This window comes from Aptenodytes forsteri, unplaced genomic scaffold (genome assembly GCF_000699145.1).
Source record: "Aptenodytes forsteri isolate BGI_AS27 unplaced genomic scaffold, ASM69914v1 Scaffold270, whole genome shotgun sequence".
Classification (NCBI taxonomy): domain Eukaryota; kingdom Metazoa; phylum Chordata; class Aves; order Sphenisciformes; family Spheniscidae; genus Aptenodytes; species Aptenodytes forsteri.
The window spans coordinates 892,245-915,500 of record NW_008794631.1 but is presented as its reverse complement, the minus strand read 5'-3'; the positions used below and the strand labels follow the sequence as shown (position 1 = coordinate 915,500).

Here is a 23,256-nt window from a genome sequence, read left to right as displayed (position 1 = left end):
GTAGGGAATCCTTTCAGGTGAATTTGGGTTGAGCAAGGTTCTACATGAGAAGAACAGAGGGGTTTGTTTGTGGGTTTGGTTTTTGGGTTTTTTTTATATTTCTAGCTAAGATCAGAATATTTTGGTGTGTCCAAAAAGGCTGCTAGAATTGTTCAAATACACTTGGTTTCTTTAATTCTGCTTCCCCTGTAGTCAGCAGAGAAATTCCTGTTTAATTCCAGTGGAAGCAGCATGACTCCCCATAGTACAATACTGAATGTTCCAGTTATGGTTTTTACCTACAGTTTCAGTGTAATTGTTTTATTTGATAGTAGAGCCTTTTACTACCACCATAGGTGTTGACTGTTACATGGTCTAAGGCACAACTGCATCCAGGATTGGTGTATTGATGTAAACTCTTACATGTAATACCTCAATTACTGGTAGCAGTTAAGCAGTCTACACTGTTATAATCTGTGCTGGCTGATTAAAGTTAGCACGGGTAGGGGCATCTAGGAGGCTGGGCACCTTTGGGAACAAAGTGGTGCGTAAATATCCTTAGCATACTTGTCTTTTCACTAATTTCAGCTCAATACTGCCTTCCCATCCTTGCTACTGTAAGGCAGGGGGGAACAAACCTCAAGTCTATCGGGGAGTAATGCTTCAGCAGTTCAGGAACTACTTGGTACGGAGTGCCATAGCTGCAAGAACCATCTAGGGCGAGCTGCTGGTTTTCCATCACATTCTTTCAAAGCTGAAAATCTTATTTCCATATTTTGACTTTCAATGGCAACTTGACCAAGCACTGTGATTTTTGGGAGAAGTGGTTGTTCTGAGTGTTTTCCACTTTAAATTCTGTAGCATGTTAAGACCAGCAATAGTGTTAATAGAAGGGAGAAGAAGGGACAACACTTTTTGTATATTGAAGTAGAATCTGATACACAAATCTTTCTTCAATAGTGCAGTAGGGAGCCTTTTGCAAGATTATGGTCAACTAAAAAAGCAATGTTTGCTGAAAGGATACGAATTGTACATTGCAAAATTGGAGCCCTCCTCTTGAGGCGTTCAGTAGGGTGGATAAAAAAAACTCTTAAGTTTAACTGGAATGATATGTACATCTTGAGCAGAGTTGTGAGATGGAGAAGGTTAAGCTTCAAACTGGCTGCAGCTATGAGGTTGGAAAGCCGTGCTTTTCAGAAGCTTCTTTCCGTTGCAAACTTGGTAGGGAAGCCTCTCAGCTGCAGCACTCTCAGCTGCAGCTGACCCTGCCCTAAAGATCTTGCAAGTGCAGAGTAGAAGATGTGCGTCCCTTACAACAAGACACTTCTAGGCACTGTATTTACCGCGTAGTTCTGAAATGTCTAATGCATCTGACCACAGGAAAGAGGCAAAATCTGCAGTGGTAGTGATGAAATGCTTGTCAGCAAGCCTGTCCCTTCTGGCTCACATGTAGCTGTCGTGTTGGGGTTAGCGTTCCCAGCACTGCTATCTTGAGGTTACAGCTTGAGTATCTCCTTGTTCCTTGGCTGCCGCAGCCCATCTTCCCAGTTGTAGCCAGACCCTGCTTTCAGCATGGGTTAGCTCATCTGTCAGACAGGGTGGGGTTTGAAGAACAAGCAGTACTAATAACGTAGCCAGCCTGCAGGAGCTCTGGTTGTAATGTTTCATGAGCTGCTAATCTATTTACAGTATAGCTAATCAGATTGCTCTGTTCGGTACTGCAGAGACTTTGTGCTACACCATTGTAATCGAGATGGCTGATGTGTGTAAGCTAGCTTGTGTATGAAATCGAGCCAGCTATTACAGTGGAGACAAGGTCTTGTCTACTGAGGTTCGTAACTACTTTCTGTTTTGTAGCTCTTGATTACTTGCATTAACCCAGGACACTTATCTCAGGACAAGTTTTGAAGCTTTCTGAGTTTAGCCTAAATCAACCATTATTTGTTGGGGTTGGAGGGATTAGCAGGTTAGGTTTTTTTTCTTTTCAAAGTGTGGGGGCAGTGCAGCCCATTCTCCTCCCTCAGTGACAGTATGTAGTTTGCACCCAAATTTGTTAGCTTAAGAGCAAATTTCTGTGTGACTGTTTCTGTTTAGGTCAATGTACTAACAGCACTGCATATGAAAACTTATACGAAAACAATGTTTTCTGTTTACTTTTTTTTCCTTAGTTCTCATGCCAGTGTGAACTGTCTTGTTGAAGTAGTTTCTTTACAATAGAAAACTAAGCAAAAGACTTGTCTCTTTAAATGCTGTAATCAATAGTTGATCTGAAATTCTTGCTCCTGTCTGTAGAGCTGTAAATGAGGGATAATCTTTGCTGTGGGAATTGTAACTGTATTTGCTTGGATTGTCATGGCAGTATTGTCTCCAGATTCTTTAGCAAGGCTGACTTATGTTGCTTATGAACAAATTACCAAAAACCAAACAAAATCCAATCCCCCTTCCCTGCCCCAACAACAACAGAATTCCCAGGCAAACCACATAGTTCTGAAACTTCATTTTAGCTCTTGAGGCTTTAATAGTTAGACCAAACTAATCTCAATCTCTCCCCTCCCCGCTTCTTTTTCCCCCTCCCTGACAATAAGACTCTCAAATAATACTTGAAATAACAGAGATAGCTTAGTCTGCTTTGGCATTATGATAGGAAGTCATACCAAGAAGATAGCTTGTTTATAAAATTTAATGCGGGGTAATGTCATCTTTGTGTGTTGTGATGGGAGCAATGGGGAAGTGCTAAATGCATTCAGTACTTAATGTGATCAGAAAAATGAATGTCTATATAATCCAGCAGTGACAGTTGGATTTGCAGCGTTTTCCTTGAAATTGGAAAAGATGATAGATTCTCAAAGCCTTAGAGTGCAGTGCATGTTTTCAGGTACTACGTTTCAAGAGTATTTGACATGTAATCTAAATGTTTATATTCAGTGTGATACTCACGGTTTTACTGAAACGGTTCTGTTTTCTTCCAGGTGAATCTGGACTGGGAAAATCAACATTAATCAACTCATTATTCTTAACAGAATTGTATTCCCCAGAGTATCCAGGTCCTTCACACAGAATTAAAAAGACTGTACAGGTATGTCTGGGGGGAAAAAACTGCAGCTTCAACAATGTAACTTTCAATTTAGTAAAGTAAGGTGATACAGTTGTCACATAAGCACCTATATTTCAAGTAAGTTCAGCCATGATGTGAACCACTAAGGAATACTCAGTGTGTCTTTTGGTGTACCTTAGCTATACAACACTTCAAGGTTCTGAAACTTGTAGCCTGTTAAAGTGTGGGAGCCCTGAACTGAAGTACTTTGTGTGCTGCCTGTACTTTAGAAACCTCACATGGATGCAGTCCTGTTTGGAAATGGAATGTTTTATTATCAATTAAAATACTGAGTATATCTGTAGAAATACATAGATGTGCACTAAACCCCCTGACTGTTTAAGGCAGGCTTTTAGTTTTAGAAACTGCGTATTAAAGGATTTGACATAAGTGTAAGGACCTGAGGTATAAAAGTATCCACCAATCTTCTGCAGCCTGTATCCTTTGTGGTACATTTTTTACCTATTATAAGTTGTTATTCTGAAACATATCAGGGACTAGGGTGAACCTGGCTGACTTTAAGCACTAGACTTATATAAGGCAAAGAAGGTGTTCCTGCAAGCGCATGATAAAACTGAAAATATTTAGTCAAAGACTGGGAAACTGAAGTCAATCCATTTGTTTTGTGTAATAATATGCTATTGATCAACTATATTTTCTCTCAAGAAAAGGACCATGCATTTTGTATTATAAAAAGGTTATTAAAAAAACCCAAACCCTAACACTAAGAAATAATCAAATAATGTTGTGGCTGGTTTAGGAAATGATTATGTTTCAGTGGGGTATTTTCTGCCTCCACAGCTGAGCAGCTGAATAAGGATGCATGAGCTCTGTTTATCTCTCTTGATGCACGTCAGACACTTGTTTAAGATTTTGGTGAAGATAGCTTGTGATAATCTAACTTTGTACAGATGAGGACCGGGGGTGCTCACCATTGCTGCTGTTATTAGCAGAGTTCCTCCAGCTGCAAAATGACAGTCTCAGACCATCTCAGCTGTGGCTGAAGTGATTGTGCAATTGCAGAGTTGTCATAAAGTGATTAAGCCTTGTGTTGAGTTAGGAGGGTATGCAGGGTGCTAAACAGAAGCTGTAAAATTGAATGCTTTTTTATTCAATAGAATCGAATAACTGTGCTCCAATGCTATGATCCGCTGACCTTACTGTTTTGTGGGGCTTTTGGTTTGTTTTTGTTTGGGGTTTTGGGTAAGGCTTTTTTTTAATCCAGTCTCAGAACACTGAATAATTACCACAGGGCCAGGAAAAAGTTAGTTATGCTCATACTGAGAAGGTTAAATGACATTGCTTGTCAGTTAGCTCAACATCAGTGTCTTGAATACTAATACAAAATGCATTTGTTGCAGAATATCAATTTTTTAATTTGGAAGAAAGCTTTTGAACATCCTGAGTTTGATTTAACAATGTATGTATTTTTTCTAAGCTTTGGTCATGTCCATTAGGCTATTTTATCAATTTGATGTAAAACCATAGTGACTCTGACAAAATGGACTTAAAAGCTTGTTAGCAGGGGCATTAGACCATTATTTGAATTAAAAAGGGTTGAATTTATGTACCTGTTTCAAAGAGATGTTAAGTGGGGTGGAAAAGGTGTGCAAATAGTTAAGCTCTGGCATAATATACTTATTAATGAAATAGTCAGTGACTGTTGGAAAACTAAGTAGAAGGGTGACTTCTTTTTTATTGGAAGAGAGATGTAGTGTGATTTCATTACTGTTGATTACACATTGGTTTAGCGGGAAGCTAAACCAATTCAGGTTATATTCATTGAATTATAGTTTAAAGAATGGTGGATGGGATTCTGTGTCACTGGAAGATTTTTTGTTTTTTAAATTGGGGAAAATCATAGGAAGAATTTACACACAACCTAACAAAAAAAACCAACCAAGACATCTTTCAAAGATAACTCAGTCCCATCCTGGCTAAAGGTGGATCAGTATAAGAAAAATTAAACTAAAACTGTGTGTGGAGCTTGTGGAATCTGAGTTAAGTACTTTCATCTCTTAGGTGGCAAGATTAGATGATCTGTTCATCCTGACCTTTTGAGTTCTTCAGAGGTGGTTTGATTTTTATTAATTTACTGGTTGAAGGAAAAACCCCCTACTTTTCAGGAAGCTTCACTTTATTTTTTTTTTTTTGGCATGTAAAGCTGAAGGCGGGGGGGGAAAAAAAGGGCTTGAACAGAGCCCTGGCTGAAAAGCCATTGCATTTCTTTTCCTAATTCCACTGTGTGGGCTAAAGCTCGAGGGTGGCCGAGGGCTAGCCAAAACTATTTTCGGTAGTGAATTGGGGTCTATCATGACTTAGCAAATAATATGATTGGAATAAAATATATTTAAAGACCACCTTCCCCCTTAGAAACTATTGCTTACTTTATCTAATGAGTATTTTTTTTTGTTTGGGTATACTTGTAGTGCAACATTGCTTTCAGTTACTTCTTGTGATGAATGAAAAATCAGTAAGCATGGCATTTTAAGAAGGAAACTGAAACCGTCTTATCTCAGTGTCAATGTCTAAGTGAGGATAAAATTGTTTCCCCCTACAACCTTGAAAATTGTGTGTGCTAGCAACTATGTGTATGATGTGGAGGTGATTCCAGTCAAATATTAAGTCAAAGAATTAACAGTGTGAGCTGCTATTTGGATCCATGGGATTTGTACTCTTTGCCAGTGTAAACCTTTCTAAGTTGAGGATGTCAAGAGTTTTGCAGGGTAGAGATGAGACAGACCACCAGAGCATCCTAAAACCTTGGTGGTAATAGTTGCCTGCTCTTATATGGTGGGAAGAACTTACTGAATCAGGAATTGTGTAAAAGTCTTGCATAGATAAATACAAACTGTGGTTTGGGCTTGAAAACAATTGCAGTTTGAAGTTGGTTTGTGAGGCAGGTCCTTCGTATTAATTTCATGGAAAACACAGGAAAACAGTTAATAGTAAGTGATTTGATGTCAGATGAATTCAAAGGAAGCTTCTTCAGAAATGATGGGGTATGAAATATGTTTTCTCTGATCATTATTTGACTATCTTAAATGGGAGTATCGTAAAGGCTTGTTTAATCCATGAAAAGTAGTCAAGCTGTAACAAGCATCGTGTCATGAATGTGGTGTAGTAACTGCCAAGGAGACCTGTGTGACCCAGTTGACTGGAGTGCATGGGAAAATGGCCGTTTGGAGGAGACTTTTATTAAAAAGTTTTAAATTCCAAGACTTGAACTAATGTTTTCCATGAATCCCTTGGGAATACTTGTAAATCAGATGATAGGATGCAGTTGGATGCTTAACTATGAATGACACTAGTTTACAGTGATTTTTCTGGATCTTTTCCAGATGTTGCTGCTTTCTGTGCCTTTGACCATGTATGGACACATCCATTTAGGTTAGAAAAATGCAACTTTACAGAGGCTTTATGGCAGGTTCTTCACCTACTGTCTCTTACCAGTAGTCTCTACCGCTTACAATATATGGTGGATATTGTCTGATTGTCCACAACACAAGCACAGGCCATTTAATTTGATCAACTAATGTTTCTTGTTCTGCAGGTTTTTGAAAACCCCGCTCTGATAGCAAGATACCTACATGAATTTATGAAACATAAGAATAAATTTAAATCCTCACCACCCAGTAAGGTATTAGCACTGTCTGCAGAGATTCAGTTACTGCAGGCCATTTGTCAGAAGGTGACTTCACAAATTCAGCCACACTTACATTTTACAAGCATACAGAATCAGGAAAAATGTTTGGCGTGGCATTTCTGAGGACCTCCTGACCTTCCTTTTCCTTTGTTATAAACACACGTTCAAGATAATGTTTTATTAATTGCTTCTTTTGTAAAGGCATTCCACTGTGAGTGCTTAATAATTTAATGGTTCTTGCTGGGAATTTTTGTGCTGGAGAATAAAGCTGATACCTTGTAGCACTTGGCAAGAGTACAGCTCTTAACATTATCATCTCTAGTATTTTGAAAGTGTTACGGGTTTCTTATAACCAAGCTTTCTGCAAGTATAGGAGGGCTTTGTTGTTACTATATGCAAGATAGCGAAAAGAATGCGAGGAATCAGAAGCTAATCTCCTCTGTGCTAAAGCTTGTGAGTAGTAAACTCCTGGCTGAGTTGACTGTGTGACTGGGGATTACTGTCTTGAGTTCTGGCATCGATTGTGTGCAATAAAACTTCTCTATAGAACTCTTGAGGGGGGAAAAATACATTCACCATTATTAAAACGTAAGTTTTTAAAGCACTGCATGTATTCCTAGGTTTTCATGGCTTTGGGCTGAATGCTTACAGAAGGATAGGAGTTGTACAGTTAATGAATGGGTAACTTGGTGGCGTCTTAGGCTGGTATGTGTGTGCTGGGTTTTTTTTATTTCTTTAAACCTTCCTAACCTTGCAGTAAGGCCTGCTCAAGTAGGAGATTGAATTGGGTAGCCTTGAAGTCCACCCCAGCCTGTATTCTTCTGTGACTAGCATCCAGGTAGCCCAGTGTTGGGGACTCTTGTTTTATGAAGCTGCCTTACTGATTTTTTTTTTGTCTTTTTGTTAGGTGAGGAACCAGCTCATGACAATTGCATGCTGTAGACAGCCGTAGTGTAGCCAAGTTAATTTTTTGAGACCTAGCAGTGAAAGGGATTGATCTGGCTCAGATAGGATCCCTACTGATGAGTATATAAAAATAGCATCCTGCATACTTGGAGGTTAAATATGGAGCTTTCTTTGCAGTTAGTTACTGTTTTCTGTGTTCCTGTATTTTCTTTTCTGAATTAGAATGATTGTTTTGCTTGTGCAAGAGGTATTTAGTTTGACTTTCTGCAGTGTGTTAATTTATCTAGCAGATTTACATTGCATCACATAACCAGTGATTGCAAAGTGTTTACAACAATGTCAAGGTGCGGCTGTGAGAGAGTCTGTTTCACCTATATAACGAGGGATGTGCAAGTGCTTAAGCAGCACTGATACGATCTCTTTCAAATCTTGAGCTGGTCAAGAGATCATCCAGGTAGGATTTATTATCCAAGTTTCTACTCTCTCTGAAAGTTCATCACTGAATGTTTTTGCAGGTGTTCACCTAGTTATATTTAACTTTCTTTTCTCTTGCCGGGTAGGGTTCAGGAGGCTTAAGAAACGTTAACCAGTGAGCAACAAGGTGGCATCAATGTCTGCCAACTTGTGTGTGGCTCTGAATAAATGGCTCGCACAGTCAATTTTCTTGAATCCATATCTAGAAATTGGTGTCACTAGTGATTTAATAGAAATTGTCTCAATATCAGGGAAAAAAAATATGACTAAATGTGTGAGCAATTGGAAAGAGCCAACGTGCTAACATGAGTTTGTCATTTCTTACTGCTGTGGACCAGACTGACTGATACAACAGCGGGTGTACAGCACTTTCTCAGACAGATACACCTGACATTATCGATAATGCTAATTACTGAGATATTAGGAGAAAGAAGGGGGTAGCAGTCCATTTGCTGTTTAGCCTAAATTTTCTGTGTCATGATATGCTTAATCTGTTTGACATGCTCACTGCAAGCTGAGCGAGCGGTGCTGCAGATGGGTGGTTACAACTCGAGGCACGCGTTCCCACGCCCAGATCTTGCATCATGCCTTGCGCTGATGCAGTTGCCTTCTGAGGTTTCCATCAGTGACCTGAGCTGACAGGAACCAATCCATTACGGTCACGTGAGGTCTAGCTCAGCAGAGGCAGCTAGACTGTATTACTTTCCAATATCAATTTGTTTGTAACAGGAAACCATCACTTTCTATGATTCCTTTCCCAAGCATTATACTAGCTGAAGAACAAGTCTCGTCTTAAAAATACATTAATGGGACTAGAAATGTAGTGTCTAAGGTGCTTGGGGGGAGGATTAGTTTTGAAAAATGTAATTTTCCTTGAAGTGACCAAAGTTCACAGTTTCATCAAGTATAATGCCTGGTTTATCAGAATGTCTGGATATCTTGGAACAGCTTTTCTTTTTTTTTCTTTTTTTTTTTTTAATACTGGCATTAGTATTGTTGGTTAGGGTTTTTCCTGTTTTGACAGGAGTTAAAATATTAAGCTATCCTGTATACTGAGATGGGTTCTTTTATCACTGACTTTATTTAAACAATGACCCTTTTTTTCTTACAAAAAAAAATGAATGATTATCAAATTATTGGGATTTTATAAGCAAAACACAGACCCAGTATCCCTCTGAAGCAGAAAAGTTAGCAATTCTTTGTCAGACTTCTTATTCATTGAATGCTTTTCCCAGTGTTTAAGATGGGTGGCTAAATTGCTAAAAATTTAATCTTGCTTTATTCATTTTACAGGTTGAGCAGTCAAAAGTTTTAATCAAAGAGGGTGGTGTTCAGTTACTACTTACAATAGTTGACACACCAGGATTTGGAGATGCTGTGGATAATAGTAATTGGTAAGAAATTCTTTGTATGTTCTCCCACAATAATTCTGAATTGTATTTTTTGTGTGTGAGAGATATAATACTTTGTGACATTTTTTTAAAATGCACACTTTGATCTTCAGTTAAAATATTAACGCTTTTAAACTTTTCAGTTAGCTGATAACTTTAACTACTGTAGTTCCAAGTACCTTTATAACTGTATTGAAATGCTATCAGCTTTTCCCTTTAAAGTAAATGGAGCATTTGGCTCTTTATCCACACGTGCAGTGTGCAGAACTGACTCTGTGCTGTCACAAGATGTGACCAGTAAAGCGTATTCCTTTGGCTACTGTTCTTAAGTGTTCTATTTAATGCTATTACAATGAAGGTAATTGTGTTTGAAAGGGTTTTTCAGTGAATTTGCAGATTGTATCTTCAGAGCTGTGTAACTCGGTTGTATGTTGAGGAGCTGGTCACTTAAAATGTGCTGTGTTGAATTCTCTTAATTGAAGAAAAAAAAAAAAGCAAGCCATGGGGAAATAGTGTACATCTATTTCTTAGCAAAGACAGACTTTTTTTACATAAATAATATAACTTACAGGTTTTTATTCATGTAACCTCTGCAGTTGGCAGCCAGTTATCGACTACATTGACAGTAAATTTGAGGACTACCTGAATGCAGAATCTCGAGTGAACAGACGTCAGATGCCAGATAATAGAGTGCAGTGTTGTTTATACTTCATTGCTCCTTCAGGACATGGGTTCGTATTAGTGTATTTTATGTTTCCTTTCTCTGTCTTTTATCTCAGATAAACATCCAAATTTGGCATTTTTAGTTATGTAAAGTTCCAAATAGCATTTTCTTAATGGCCTGCAGACCATGCTTAATTTCAAAGATGAGCTTACTTTGGCTTGTCAGCCATCAGCAAGCCACACAAGTAATGAGTTAGAACACCAGAAAACATGATTACACGTTAATTACATAACAAGAAAAACAGTATTAGAACAATTAAAAATACACAGGTGTTCACAAGTGCCAGGTCTATTTGTGATCTACATGTCTTCACATTAGAAGGAGAAACTGGTTCACACTTCAAGCAACAGGATTTTTCCTTTCCATTCTTCCTTCCTCCCTTTGACTCTAATGATAAATTGAAGATGGGAAGTTTCATGCATCCTTACAAGTGTGCTTTAATTCACCTGGGTTGTAATGTTTTGTCTAGTGACAATTCCAACATAGGCATTCTGGATTTTTTCAATTATTATGCAATCTTCCACCCCTGCTTAGTTTTTAACTTGATCAGACTTCTATCTAGTGGTAGAGAGAGAGAACTGCATTTCCAAGGTCTATTAGATGCAGATTGACTGTATCTGAAATTGGTTGCTTAGCATTTTGTCATTGTATTATAACTGATTAAATTTGTCAGATGCTCTTAAGTTATACCTTCAAAACCAGGAGGAGGAGAAGATAAGTAGCCTATTCTATTCTATGGGTCAAAAGTAGTAAAACTTGTTGAAGGGAGTAATGAAGGAATTCTGAGGAATATTCTTCAGGCAGTGGGAAATGCCAACTATTACACTCGGCTTCTGTAGCTAGCATTGGAATGGTTCATTTTGAACTAGACAGAGACTTCTCAAATTTGGAAATAAATATTGCGGGGTGGAGAAGAGCTTTTCTTATGTAGACTTGCCTTAATTAAACGTTTTGTTGTTGCTGTTCAACATGCATGTTTGTAATGTCAGTTTTTCTCAACATGCATGTCAATTTTAAATGCAAACACTTGAATCCTTGGCACAGTTTTACTAGTGTGCAAAATCAAAATTTCACTTAAATAAAGGGAAGATGATCCATTCCTTGTGTTAGTCAATCTCTTTCGAGCTAACTTTCAGATTCTTCAAAAAACATTTGTCTTCCCTCCACACCACCCTTTATCCTTTAAAACTTTCTAAACCAGTGGGAGGTACAAATTATTTGTAAGGAAAAATAAAGGTAATGCTTCAAATAAGTTTTGGTCACTAAATTTGTAAGGCTAAAAGCTGGAAAGTATGTTCCGTGTACATGTATTTCATGTTATTCTTGGGGGGGGGGAAGTGTAAAGTTGAGCTAGGTTTGCATAGCGTTTTTCAATTACTGGAGTAAATGCTTGGAATTGTCATCTAATTAAGGAAATTAATGGAGCACAGAGAAAATTGGTGCTGCTGTTAGCATTCATTTCCTCTTTTAAGATACTGTCTCCTCTGAAAGGACATTGCTCACTTCCTACCTGGTTTTTGTGGCGGTGCAGTCTTCAGTCATGTTTCCTGTGCAGGCAGCAGCACGTGTAACCTGTCCAGTAGTGTACTCTTCACTCTTAATGCATGATTGTACTTACATTGAATTAAAGCATTTGTAGGTGAATTTACTTGTTTGTCCTTGTGACTCTAATACATTTGTAAAAGTCAGCTTGTGACAATTTATAAAAGAAAAAAAATTGCAGGTTAGGTCCTTCCATTTAACACACCCCACCATTTTTAGCTGCTATCCCCATAAACATCTGAACTGATGGGTTAGTTTGTGTGGAAGTAGGGGGAGAGAGTGAAGGGGTGGGAGGAGCCTTCCAGGTAAGTGAGTGGGGTGATAATGAATTGCAGCCTCTTTCTGCAATTCTAGGATCTTTATGTAAAGACTTCCTGCTTCAGTCTCCACTGTAAACTCGAGACCTTGAGGTGACCATTGTCATTCTGAACTATTCTGCTTTGGCAACTGCCCTTCAACCTGGTGTTGCCCTACGTAGCTTTTTGAAGCGAGGAGAGGGAAAGCATATTAAGGTGAATGGATAGCCAAACCAGTGCTCTTACTCTAGATGTGCATTAACGTTAGCTGTTTAATGGAAACATGTTGAGAAGCTGAGAAATTCAGTGGCAGGTGGAAGATGTTAAAGTGAAGTTAAGTATGTGTTCGTTAAAGTTTTCTTTATTCTTTTATATATGGTTTGGAGAAGAAACTAAATTTGAGTACCAAATGAATCTGGTTTTAATGTTCCTAATCCTAATTTTTTTTATATGAGAAATAATCTTGTTAAATCCTTTAAGCCTGACTAAACTTGCTATAATTCTGAAGCATTAATGCATCAAAATCTTCTGTGGCTTTACTTTAGCAAGCAGGAAATATTGACCACTTTGATCCATTTTGATGGTTTTATATGCCCATATGGTGGGTGTGTTAGTTTTTATGTCATTGTCATCCACTTTCATAATGGTCTTTTTGTTATACATAGCAATTCAGAGATGAGATATTTCTACTTCATTTGTACACAGGCCACAGAGTTTACTGTCTTCAGCAATCTAATGTATAAAAAAATCTCACAGCCCACTCTCAGGAAGAAGCATGCAAATAAACATGACTTTCAGAAACTGAAACTGCGTATGTGAACAGAGCATGATTCACAACTGTAAATTCTTACCAGTCAGGCTTTAAATGGGACTATCTTCCAGCTAATGACACGAGCTTTACTACCCTTCATAGGAGAGTTCTTATTTGCTTAAATGAGTGTAATTTCAGCTAGCAGAAGTCTCATGGCTACTAGTAATATTAACTTACAACTTATTCTTCTGGTATTCTACAATTCTAGGGGATTTACTATAGCAGTTGCAGGTAGCCTTTTGAATTTCGTTCAAGCATCTATCACTCATAAATCAGTGTCTTAAGAGTAGTTGTCAGGACAAATCTCAAATCATTTGTACATTCTTGTTTAATTAATATAAATTGCAAAGCTCTAATGCTGTCTTTCAGACTTAAGCCTTTGGATATAGAGTTTATGAAGCGCCTGCATGAAAAAGTGAATATCATTCCACTTATTGCCAAAGCAGACACACTTACACCTGAGGAATGCCAACAGTTTAAAAAACAGGTGAGTTGAAAGATTAATATTTACAACATGGAATAATTTAGTAAGTGGATCCCTATGGAAATGGTGAGATTTAACTTCTTATATGCAAAGTTTAAACCCTGAAGCAATGACTTGAGACAGCAAAGCTAAGTAATTTATATCTCTAGATTTAATTATATTTCTTGGTGAAATAATCTTGTTTCTTTCCTCAGGGGAAGAGGTTTCAAGTGTAGTATGATTCTTGGCAAGTGAAATAATTCACTGCTGAGATAAAAATCAGTAAGGGAGGAAGGGAGCTTTCAAGATTTAGGTGCCTAACAGAAGTTGTGTGTTTAAAAAAAAAAAAAAAGAAGGTATTTAACAGTATTACAGTATTATTGATTGTATTGTGGTATTCACTTGCGTGTTGATGTGCTATATTTATTAAAGATGTCTCAGGTATTAGATGAGAATCAGTATACCTGTTGTTCAGTCTTGGGCTGTGGTAATGCATTTTAAAGATGGTGAGATAATTCTAACATTGATACAACGGATATAATTTCTTTGTATTTGTAGAATAAATTTGGTATTAATGTCTCCAAGTGGTTTATGTTTTATTTCAACTACGTGATCAGAGTAGAACGTTTAGGCTTTGTTGTATTGTATGAGGAGGATAAGGAGGACCCAGAACAGGACAATGCAAGTCATGAAGTTTGTTTTACTGAACTGTGTCCAGTCCTAGTTTAGAAGAACACGGGTTCTGAAAAGAAGTTGGTATTAAGAGATGTTGTGTGCAAAACTCTCAATTTAAGACTAAAAATTAAAGGACACTTTCTGCCTTGGAGAAACTTAAGCAAGGTGCTATATAACGGAAGTCTGTTTTGGTTGCATTTCAGGTTTTGGGTTTTTTTGTGGGTGGGGTTTTTTTTTTATGTAAAGGAGGAAACAACAGTAGAATGCAGAATATTTCTTAATATATAAGCAGCTTTATCAATGAGTTGATGTTAAACAGGGGAGACTTTCCCAAATCAAACTTTGAAAATAAGTCCTTGCATGAATTGGAAACTTATGTTTTTATAAGATTGCAAACCCATGAACCAGAAATATTCCTCAGGGCTCTGCAGTGTAGCTGTCAGCTAAATGGTCTAGTATTTTTTCCGTTCTAAAATTCTGGAAAACTAATCATCTTGTTTTTAAAAATACCCTTCAGACAAATCGAGCACCAAAACAGTACAGTCTCATTTTTGATGACACTGTCAGTTAGTCTTAAATTTTCATTAGTGCTTGCAAATATTTTTCAACACAACTAACTGCTAGAGTCAGTCCGTCAGTCACAAACTATTGAAATAGGCAGGTGATCCTGCTTCAAGCAGCTGATGCTCAGGTGAGCTAGAAACAGAAAAGGAGTGACGGCAGTAGCTATTGTGGGAACTCAAAGGGCTGAAGTATGCCTGCAGTTATCTATTCAATTTTTTTTTTTCTTTTTTGTGTAAGGGACTCAATTGCGAGACTAGTCTGAGAATTTAAGCTGTATTGTAATAGTTTTTGCATGTGCAGGTAGAATTCCCATTAGTGTAAACATCTGTTTGCCCCGTTGTAGAAAACTGACGTTCATTTTTGCTGCCTTGTATTGATGGATAGTATTCGGTTAGCTGTGAGGCTCTGGCTCTGATCCTGTCTTCTCCTGGCTAAGGAGAGATGGTCATGCTAATAATCCCTTGGGGTCACCTGATGGTGTTAAACATGTGCAAATTTTGTGATGTAACTTAGTCACCTTCATATGCAAGGATCTTGCATATCAAACAAAAGGAGGGAGAATCAGATTGCAGCAAGAAATAGAGTTATTACAGAGTATGAATTTCTCAAATAACATATTTTTGGTTTTAGATAATGAAAGAAATCCAAGAACACAAAATTAAAATATATGAATTTCCAGAAACAGATGATGAAGAAGAAAATAAGATTGTTAAAAAGATAAAGGTAAATAATTTTCTTTTGAAAAATTGCTTACGGGGAGGGGGGTGGGGAAGGGTAGAGAGTGAAAAGCTTTTTGTCATTAGTGAAGAGCCCACCAAAATGTTTAGAAGATAAAAATCAGATTGAAAGCTGTTCTAAGAGTCACTGTTCCTCAGCAGAGGTAATGAATGGCACTCTTAGACAGATGACAACTCCTTTAATGGCTAAAATTCAGAATGAGAGCAGTAGACCACATGTTCCTTTAATAAACTCTTAAAAGATCACTTTCTTTTTATTCCATTCCTATTTGACTCTTATCCACCTACCACATTTTGTTTGATTCTGATCTTTGAAGGAGGCAAGGGTTGTGTTTCAGTCAGCTGTGCAGTGGCACAGAGTGTGTGCATTACAGTTAATAGCTGTCTGACTAATTGATATACTGAAACCTTAATGGAGACGAATGACTGAAGAAAATCAAAAGGACTGTCAGGCTGTTGAAAGGCTTTTTCTTTGTTTACTCGTGGTTTTGGTTTATTCTTTTATGTTGGAGTCCATCTTGTATATGTTTCTTGAGCCTTGCTTCTGTTTGTTCAGTAGCTTTAACAGCCTGTAAGAGCTTTTACATTTTTTTGTTACTGTGGGAATCACCTAGGATAGATAAACACAAATAGCACAAATGGAAGGTATTCTGGGATTAAGCCTAAAGAAGAAGAGCAGAACAAAGGCAAGGACAAAAGTCCAAAATACTTCGCTTTGTACACTGTTCCTTTCAGCTACTTGAAGCTGCCCTTGGCTCCTTTGTTGCTTGTTACACTGGAGGGATTTTTGGTTCAGCTGAAAATAAGAACTTGAAGTAGTTCTTTGCCAAACCTTTGAAAACTGGGTACAAGATCCAGTCAAAGTAACAGTCTGCGTAGCCAGAGGGAATATGAATTGATAAATAATTACTGTGCAATTGAGTAAATAGGAAATGGTTTGCCTGTTGCTTAGCTTACTAAGTAACAGTAATGTCTGTTTCTTAACTAGATTTACAGAATACAACAGTAAAGAATTTCAAAGGGGTGCGTGTGTATATGTATGTCATTAAACTAGGCAGAGGTCAGTAAACATAACTTCTTGCGCTTAGGGTAAGCTGCATTGCAGTGTTACAGCACCAAACTAGCTTACATCAAGTTTACACATGGGCATGCTTTCAGTATCTTTTGGCAGTAGAAAATTTGATTTTTAAAGTAATACTTTATCTTGTAGGACCGTTTACCTCTTGCTGTGGTAGGTAGTAATACGATCATTGAAGTCAATGGCAAGAGAGTTAGAGGAAGGCAGTACCCATGGGGTGTTGCAGAAGGTAAGGCTTTCTCATGATTTTTATCCATTTAAAACTTATAAGACATTAGCCTGTATCTGAAATGTTTGAAATGCTTAATTTGAATGTGCTTTGGTCTGGAGATTTATCAAATATACCATTTTGTTATTCTGATAGTCTTGGAACAAGGTAAAGGTTCAGCAACATGTAACTTCGGAAGCAGATTCCTTCTTCCAAATTTCTCACTGAGGAATTGTAAAACCTGTAGTAACTTACTGCAGGTAATGATGAGGCTTAGATTACAACTGTTTGCTAGCATTCATATTTTAATTTTCTTCATATAAAAACTATGTATTTCTTAAATTCTTCTTTCTAGAGTGTTCACATTATAAATGTTAATTTGATCAGCTTGACTAGTGTAAATTCAGTTTAAAGTTTCTGGAAGAATTTGTTTTTTTCCCCAAAACATCTGAGTCTTAATTGCTGGGGTGTAGCAACAGGAAGGTACCTGGTAATGAATTGAATATTTTTGATAGTTTGGGTTTTGTGGGGTTTTTTTTTAATTAATTTAAAACTTACTTTCTACTGTTACAGAGGCTTGAAGATAACTGCATGTTCTTCTGGCAACCACTGCTTGTGCTTTAATGCTGTTCACTTATTTAAGATGGCACATGGCATGGCTTGCATTATGCTGTATAGCGAAACAATCACTATTAAACTTGTTTTCCATGATCATTGAACTTTTTCCTTGTAGTGTGCATGTATTGAATAAAGACAAGATTTTTTTTTTCTCACTATTTCTGCCTTCCGAAGGCAATGGACTATAAATTTGATGCAAAAAACCCGAAGGCAATGGACTATAAATTTGATGCAGAAAAACCCCCAACCACCAAGCAGCGTATGGACCAGTACTTTAAAGAGAAATGCTGTAGCACTTTGAAGTGCATGTCTGGCAGGAAATGAGGTTTGGCAGAAAGTAAAGACCAGCTGCACCAGAGAGTATCAAGCTTTATTTAAGGCTCTTGCGTTAGCATTTGGAGATGTACAAAATGGTGCTGCTTTTCTTTATTTTAAAACAAACTTCAAAAATGTTTCACACTCATGTGATTGTACAACTTTTGGAAGGGAAGAACTAGCCTAACTAAAAGGAACCTCTTTAAGTGACTTTGAGTCTGTCAGCTAAGGATAGAATATTTGGAGATGATGCTTTTTTGGGAGTATGACTTCATGTACTATCTGAGCAGAACTTACCAGTTTGTGTAAAACCATGGAATAAAATAATGCAGGAGTAGATACAAGATGAACACAAGAAGAGGCTACATGCTTCATTTTTCTGTAGGATTCACTGAACTTACTTGGGTTATTTTAATTCCTTCATCCTGTTTTTCTTCCTCCTTCCCATGAAAATGTCCATCTCCACTTCAGGGGCACATTGGAACCTGCCTCGTGCCTTTCTTCTGTGTGTGCTAAGAGCTTTGTGTGTTTCCTTCTCTGTCTGCACGCCAGAGTTCTGGGGTGTGCATTTTTCTCCAGTGTCATTTTGTTATCTGTCAGGGAAATGCCACTCACATCATCAGCCTCTTCTACAGTAATGGGATGATAGGCATGGTGGAATATAATGACAGCTGCCAATGCTCTCTTTTGGTCCATAGGCAGGTGCATCAAATTAAATATACGATCTTCCTTTGCTTAGTTAATAAATAAATTCACATTAAAATTAAAATGAAGACGTTTGCAACTCATGTGATGGCGCAGGGAGAAATAGATTGTGTTAAGTCTGTTTTCTAAAGGTTTTGGATATGGCTGGATCTAGACTGAGGTCTTTAGTATCTGATCCTTAATTATACAGCTGTGCTGGCAGGGCCTCCAAAGTATCAAGTTAGTTAAACTGGCAAAGCTTTCTGTTGTGGTAGCTTAATCTGCTGTACTAACTGGGAGTACAGTTTGCCAGTATGGCTTAGGGGAGCATGGGAACTTTGGTAAGATATATTGATATAGTTATATTGTTAATGCTCTCCTACTGTTAACACACATACTGTTTGAGTAAGGCAAGGCTGGAAGTTACCTGTTGTTGGAATGAATGTAGGAGATAGGTAAGGCTTTTAGATGTCACCCCTGCATATATTTTGGTTGGTGTCTCAACAAAAATTTACCTCTTTCTGTAGTTGAAAACGGTGAACACTGTGACTTCACAATTCTGAGGAACATGTTGATAAGGTAAGTAACTTACAGGTAACATTAAGTTTTCTAGTATGTCTGAGAGATTGGAAAGTCACATATTGGAGAAAAAAGGATTTGAGCTAGTGAGTTCATATTAATATCCATATTTTTAATTGTAAACAATATCTTAACTTTATGATATCTTGTTTAACCACATATTTAGCAAGCAGTGGTGGTGGTGATTTTTTTTAAATAGTTCTTTTTACTTTCTGATTACTTAAAAATTGTGATAAACCATAGGAACCCGAGTTGTCTGTTAGTGCTGATGTGTACTTAGTTGTAGGCATTTTTTTTTTAAAATTTTCAGTGCTGCAGTTGTCTAAAGCAAGACTGCCTGTGCTTTGTTGTGTTAGGCGCTGAGTCTTATACTCACAGCAGTTCAGTGACATCTGCTGTAACAACTGTTGGTTTGATTATTAAGCTTTGCTTTTCTCCAAGCTGATGATGGAAAACTATTAAAGGAAGCTAATGTTTGTGTCTTAGTCTTGAACTTTACATTTAGCTTTTGCAGACTTAAAAGATAGAAATTAGGAGGTTTTGGCTTGTTTGTTTTTTCTTGTGTGACATGCTTTGGAGCACCTACTACAGTAGTCATACAAAGTTTTCGTATCTGTTCTCCAAATACTTGCATGTTTATCTACAGAACTCAAATTTTCCAAAGATTGGTCCTGTAAGTTAATGTTTGGGATATTGCAAACTTGAGATAGTTCAGTGCAAAATAATCTGATACTTCTGTGATTTTGCTGTCTTGACAGCTCTAATTTAAATAGAAGGATGACAACATTGTGGGGAACGGGACATTAATGGAGGGATATAATTTAATTAAGTCCATTTGCAAAATGAATATGGACTGATTTTTCAGATAGTATTTTGTATTTGTGCACTAAGCTGATAAATTACACTTATTGACAGAACTCATATGCAGGACCTGAAGGATGTCACTAACAACGTACATTATGAGAACTACAGAAGCAGAAAACTGGCAGCTGTTACATACAATGGTGTTGACAACAACAAAAATAAAGGGCAGCTAACAAAGTAAGTTCTTGTTAAGGTTGTATTGCATTTTAATCTTTTTGCTCTGTGTGGTGTGGGTTTTTTTTTGTTGTTGGTTGTGTGTATGTGTGGTGGGATTTTTGGTTTGGGGTTTTTTGTGGGGGTGATGGTTTTGTTTGTATTCCAGTCAGTTGCCTCTTCACTGTGTTCTGGTCTGAACATTGTATACTTCTGGTTTACTTATGATTTTTTTTTTTCTTTCACTAAGGTTTACATTAATTTATCTGAACATGTTAAATAACTGGGTTTTAGTTAGATTCAGCTCTGAAGAGAATCCTTACATTTACTATTTCAGTTTATAAGTTTTATTTCACTGGTATTTATTGCAAAGTTGTTGTGCATTAGTGTTTCTATTTTGGTGTGTGTATATATAGTGTGTATATATATGGTACTTTTGGAATTGTTGGCTCTTTTGGTATGAATGCTCAATACTCAGTGTCAGGGATGTTTTTGAGAAGAACGGGTTAATGTTTGTTTAGAAACTTTGAAAATACAGATGGACTACTGTCATCTTTGAAATGCTGCCCTGACTACTTCTAGAGTTGCTTATCATGGCAGGGAAGTTATTGCAACATCTTTATCTTTTGTGAGAAGAGAGTTGCAATGCAGGGTTTTTTGGGTTTTGTTGTTGCTGTTTTTTTTTTTAACCATAGTATGTAATTTTGATTACCTCTGACAGCAAGTTGTTTGCCAACCTGATGAAATTATTGGAAGATTTAAAAGTAGGCTCTACTGTATTTTTCATTTTATAATGCTATTTGAGAATAGCTGTGCTCTTAAATTAAGTATTTTTCCTGCTGTACACGTGTCAACTGTATAAACAATAATTAGTGATTAAATAATTAGTAATTAGTGATACTCTTTATTTGTACTATATTTAAATACAAATTTCTCAACCAAAATATAGGGTAGTATTCTGTTTGGCTAATGATATACCAAATATATCGGTGTATATATAGGTGTATATATATAGGGGTGGGTGTGTGTGTATATATATATAGAGAGGTATATTAGCGGGGCCTGTTGTGACAGGACATGGGGGAATAGCTTTAAACTAAAGGGGGGTAGATTTAGACTAGATATAAGGAAGAAATTTTTTTATGCTGAGGGTGGTGAAACACTGGCACAGGTTGCCCAGAGAGGTGGTGGATGCCCCATCCCTGGAAATGTTCAAGGTTGGGTTGGACGGGGCTCTGAGCAACCTGATCTAGTTGAAGATGTCCTTGCCCACGGCAGGGGGGTTGGACTAGATGACCTTTAGAAGGTCCCTTCCAACCCAAACTATTCTATGATTCTAAATTATAGCTGCTCTTCCTGAAAAAGAGCCCTGAAATTAGATAGAAGTATCTGCTGTTACCATCCGTATGACAGCTACAAAGCCATTCTTCACTAAAGGAGTGTCTATTCTACATTATCTTAATGCTTTGAAAGTGCCTGTGAGGGAATGATTTAAGTGGACATGATTTAGTTTCATCTAGTGTGAGCCTACATGAAGCTCACATTGACAAAAATGGCTCAGCATTGACAAAAAATATAATAGTATATGTCAGTTATATCAACTCTTCAAAAGTGTACTTAAATTTAGGTAAAGTTTGTAGTGAGGTCAAGTCTTAAGGAATGGTCTTCAAACCATTCCGAAACCAGGACAATCCATAACACAGTGGTTACTTCTTCTTGCTGTCATGTTTCTTGCCATCGTGTTATCCCTGACTCACACCTCAAGGTTTCTGAACACATATAGCAAGATGTTAGAAATATTTCTCAAGCTACACTTGTCCTCATAACAGTACGGTGTTGGTGGTAGGGAGAGGAGGAGTTTTAAGAAGTAAAATTACTAAATATGAGGTAGTCACTGTGGGAAAAATTGGGGTGGGGGGCATGTAAGGTAGTTTGCACATTTGAGGACAAAATGCTGCAGGTGGGCACATCAGAGAAGAAAGTGCGCCTGAGCGCAAGAACTTGAGCCAACTTTCTCTTTGCTGAGGTGAGAGTGTATTAACAGTAGTGCAGAATAGAAAATTCTGCATTTCCTCCAGGACTTCTAACTTGCTATTACTATACTTTTTACTGTACTATTATTTGCTATTACTGTACTGAAAAGTGAAACTTTTTCATTGCAATTTTGGATATCAGAGGAAGTTGTTTTGATTTTGTGTTATTTTTTATTGCTTATTTTTTATTCCTTTCCAAATCTTTGTATGTTTTCCTTAGATTCAGAAAAATCTGAAGTTTAGTGATAACACCTTCACCACTTTTTGTTTTGTGCCTGCTTAGATTTGTGTTAGTGTGCACCTACAGACTTAGTCTGTTACCTAATTCAAGTAAGCATTGGTTATTCTGCGTTCTTCTTAAAAAGAATAATGCAATGATTTATTTTTGTATTAATTTTTATTCCATATTGCAAACATAACAAGATGCATTTTTGCATAAATGCATCTACCAGAAGGTTTCAAAACTGTTTTCATGTCATTCATTCCCCCCTGCCTCCGGTCAATTGTTGATAGCGTTGCTGAGATTTCCTTTTTAGCTCGAATTTACGCTAAAAGGTCCTGGAATTACTCTGCTTTCTGAAGTATACTTACTTGTGCATCTCCTGCCATGTCAGGTCACTGTGCTGTCCCACCTGAATATTTCTAGGTAAATGTGCCTATTGGAACAATCTTCTCCGTAAGAAATCTGTTGCTCAGAACACTGCAGTACTGCAGCTCTGAAGTGAATAAATACAACTGGTGCTCTTAGCTATCAAGTTTTCTTTTTTTCAAGAGAAGAAATAAATTATCACAGTTTGTTTGATTCAGCCATCTGAAAGATGGCAAAATCTATTGCAAACTTGTAAAAAATACTTTGAAACTTTCCTTAGCGTTTGTTTCTCCAAACACAGGATGACTTAGTAAGTAAATAAATAAAATTCTTGAATGCATATACTGGTTATGAAGCAGCTGATGTCTTGCCCTGCTACCTTATCCATATGTTGAGTTGTAGGGGGGTTTTTTTAAGCTTTAACATGCTTTTTTGGCTTCAGTGTGTTTTCATAGTTTTGAATCTAGCGTAGTTGAAGCAGCATAGAAGGAATTTTCCTAATAACCACGCGTCTTCCTGGAAATTAATTAAAAGAGGGAAGAACAGATATTAACAGTTTATCTGTGCATCTCCTTAGGAATTTTATGCTTGCCTGCTTGCCTTGTGAAAGAAGTGTCTGTGTCTCAAAATGGAGCAATATTTGACTTGTCCTCTGGAAATCTGATTCTTTCATGGGAGACAGGTCCAGTATCTCTATATGAGAATGGAGACGTGCTCTGGTGCTATCTGGTGGTATTACAAGCATACCGTTAAACACAGATACAACCTCTGGCTCTGTGTCGTGGTTTAACCTCAGTCAGCAACGGAGCACCACACAGCCGCTCGCTCACTCC

At 37.3% G+C, this 23,256-nt stretch overlaps 1 protein-coding gene across 2 annotated transcripts in view; it reads left to right on the top strand.

Moving 5' to 3' along the window:
- Positions 1-23,256, top strand: part of SEPT7 (septin 7) — a 72,035-nt gene that overhangs the window by 40,131 nt on the left and 8,648 nt on the right. For both annotated transcript variants that reach the window (XM_009273471.2, XM_009273470.2), the window contains exons 3-10: positions 2,949-3,055; positions 9,393-9,493; positions 10,087-10,221; positions 13,233-13,350; positions 15,196-15,288; positions 16,513-16,609; positions 18,733-18,784; positions 19,700-19,825. In XM_009273471.2, the coding sequence (XP_009271746.1) occupies positions 2,949-3,055; positions 9,393-9,493; positions 10,087-10,221; positions 13,233-13,350; positions 15,196-15,288; positions 16,513-16,609; positions 18,733-18,784; positions 19,700-19,825 (829 nt within the window). The remainder of the gene's footprint in view (positions 1-2,948; positions 3,056-9,392; positions 9,494-10,086; positions 10,222-13,232; positions 13,351-15,195; positions 15,289-16,512; positions 16,610-18,732; positions 18,785-19,699; positions 19,826-23,256) is intronic.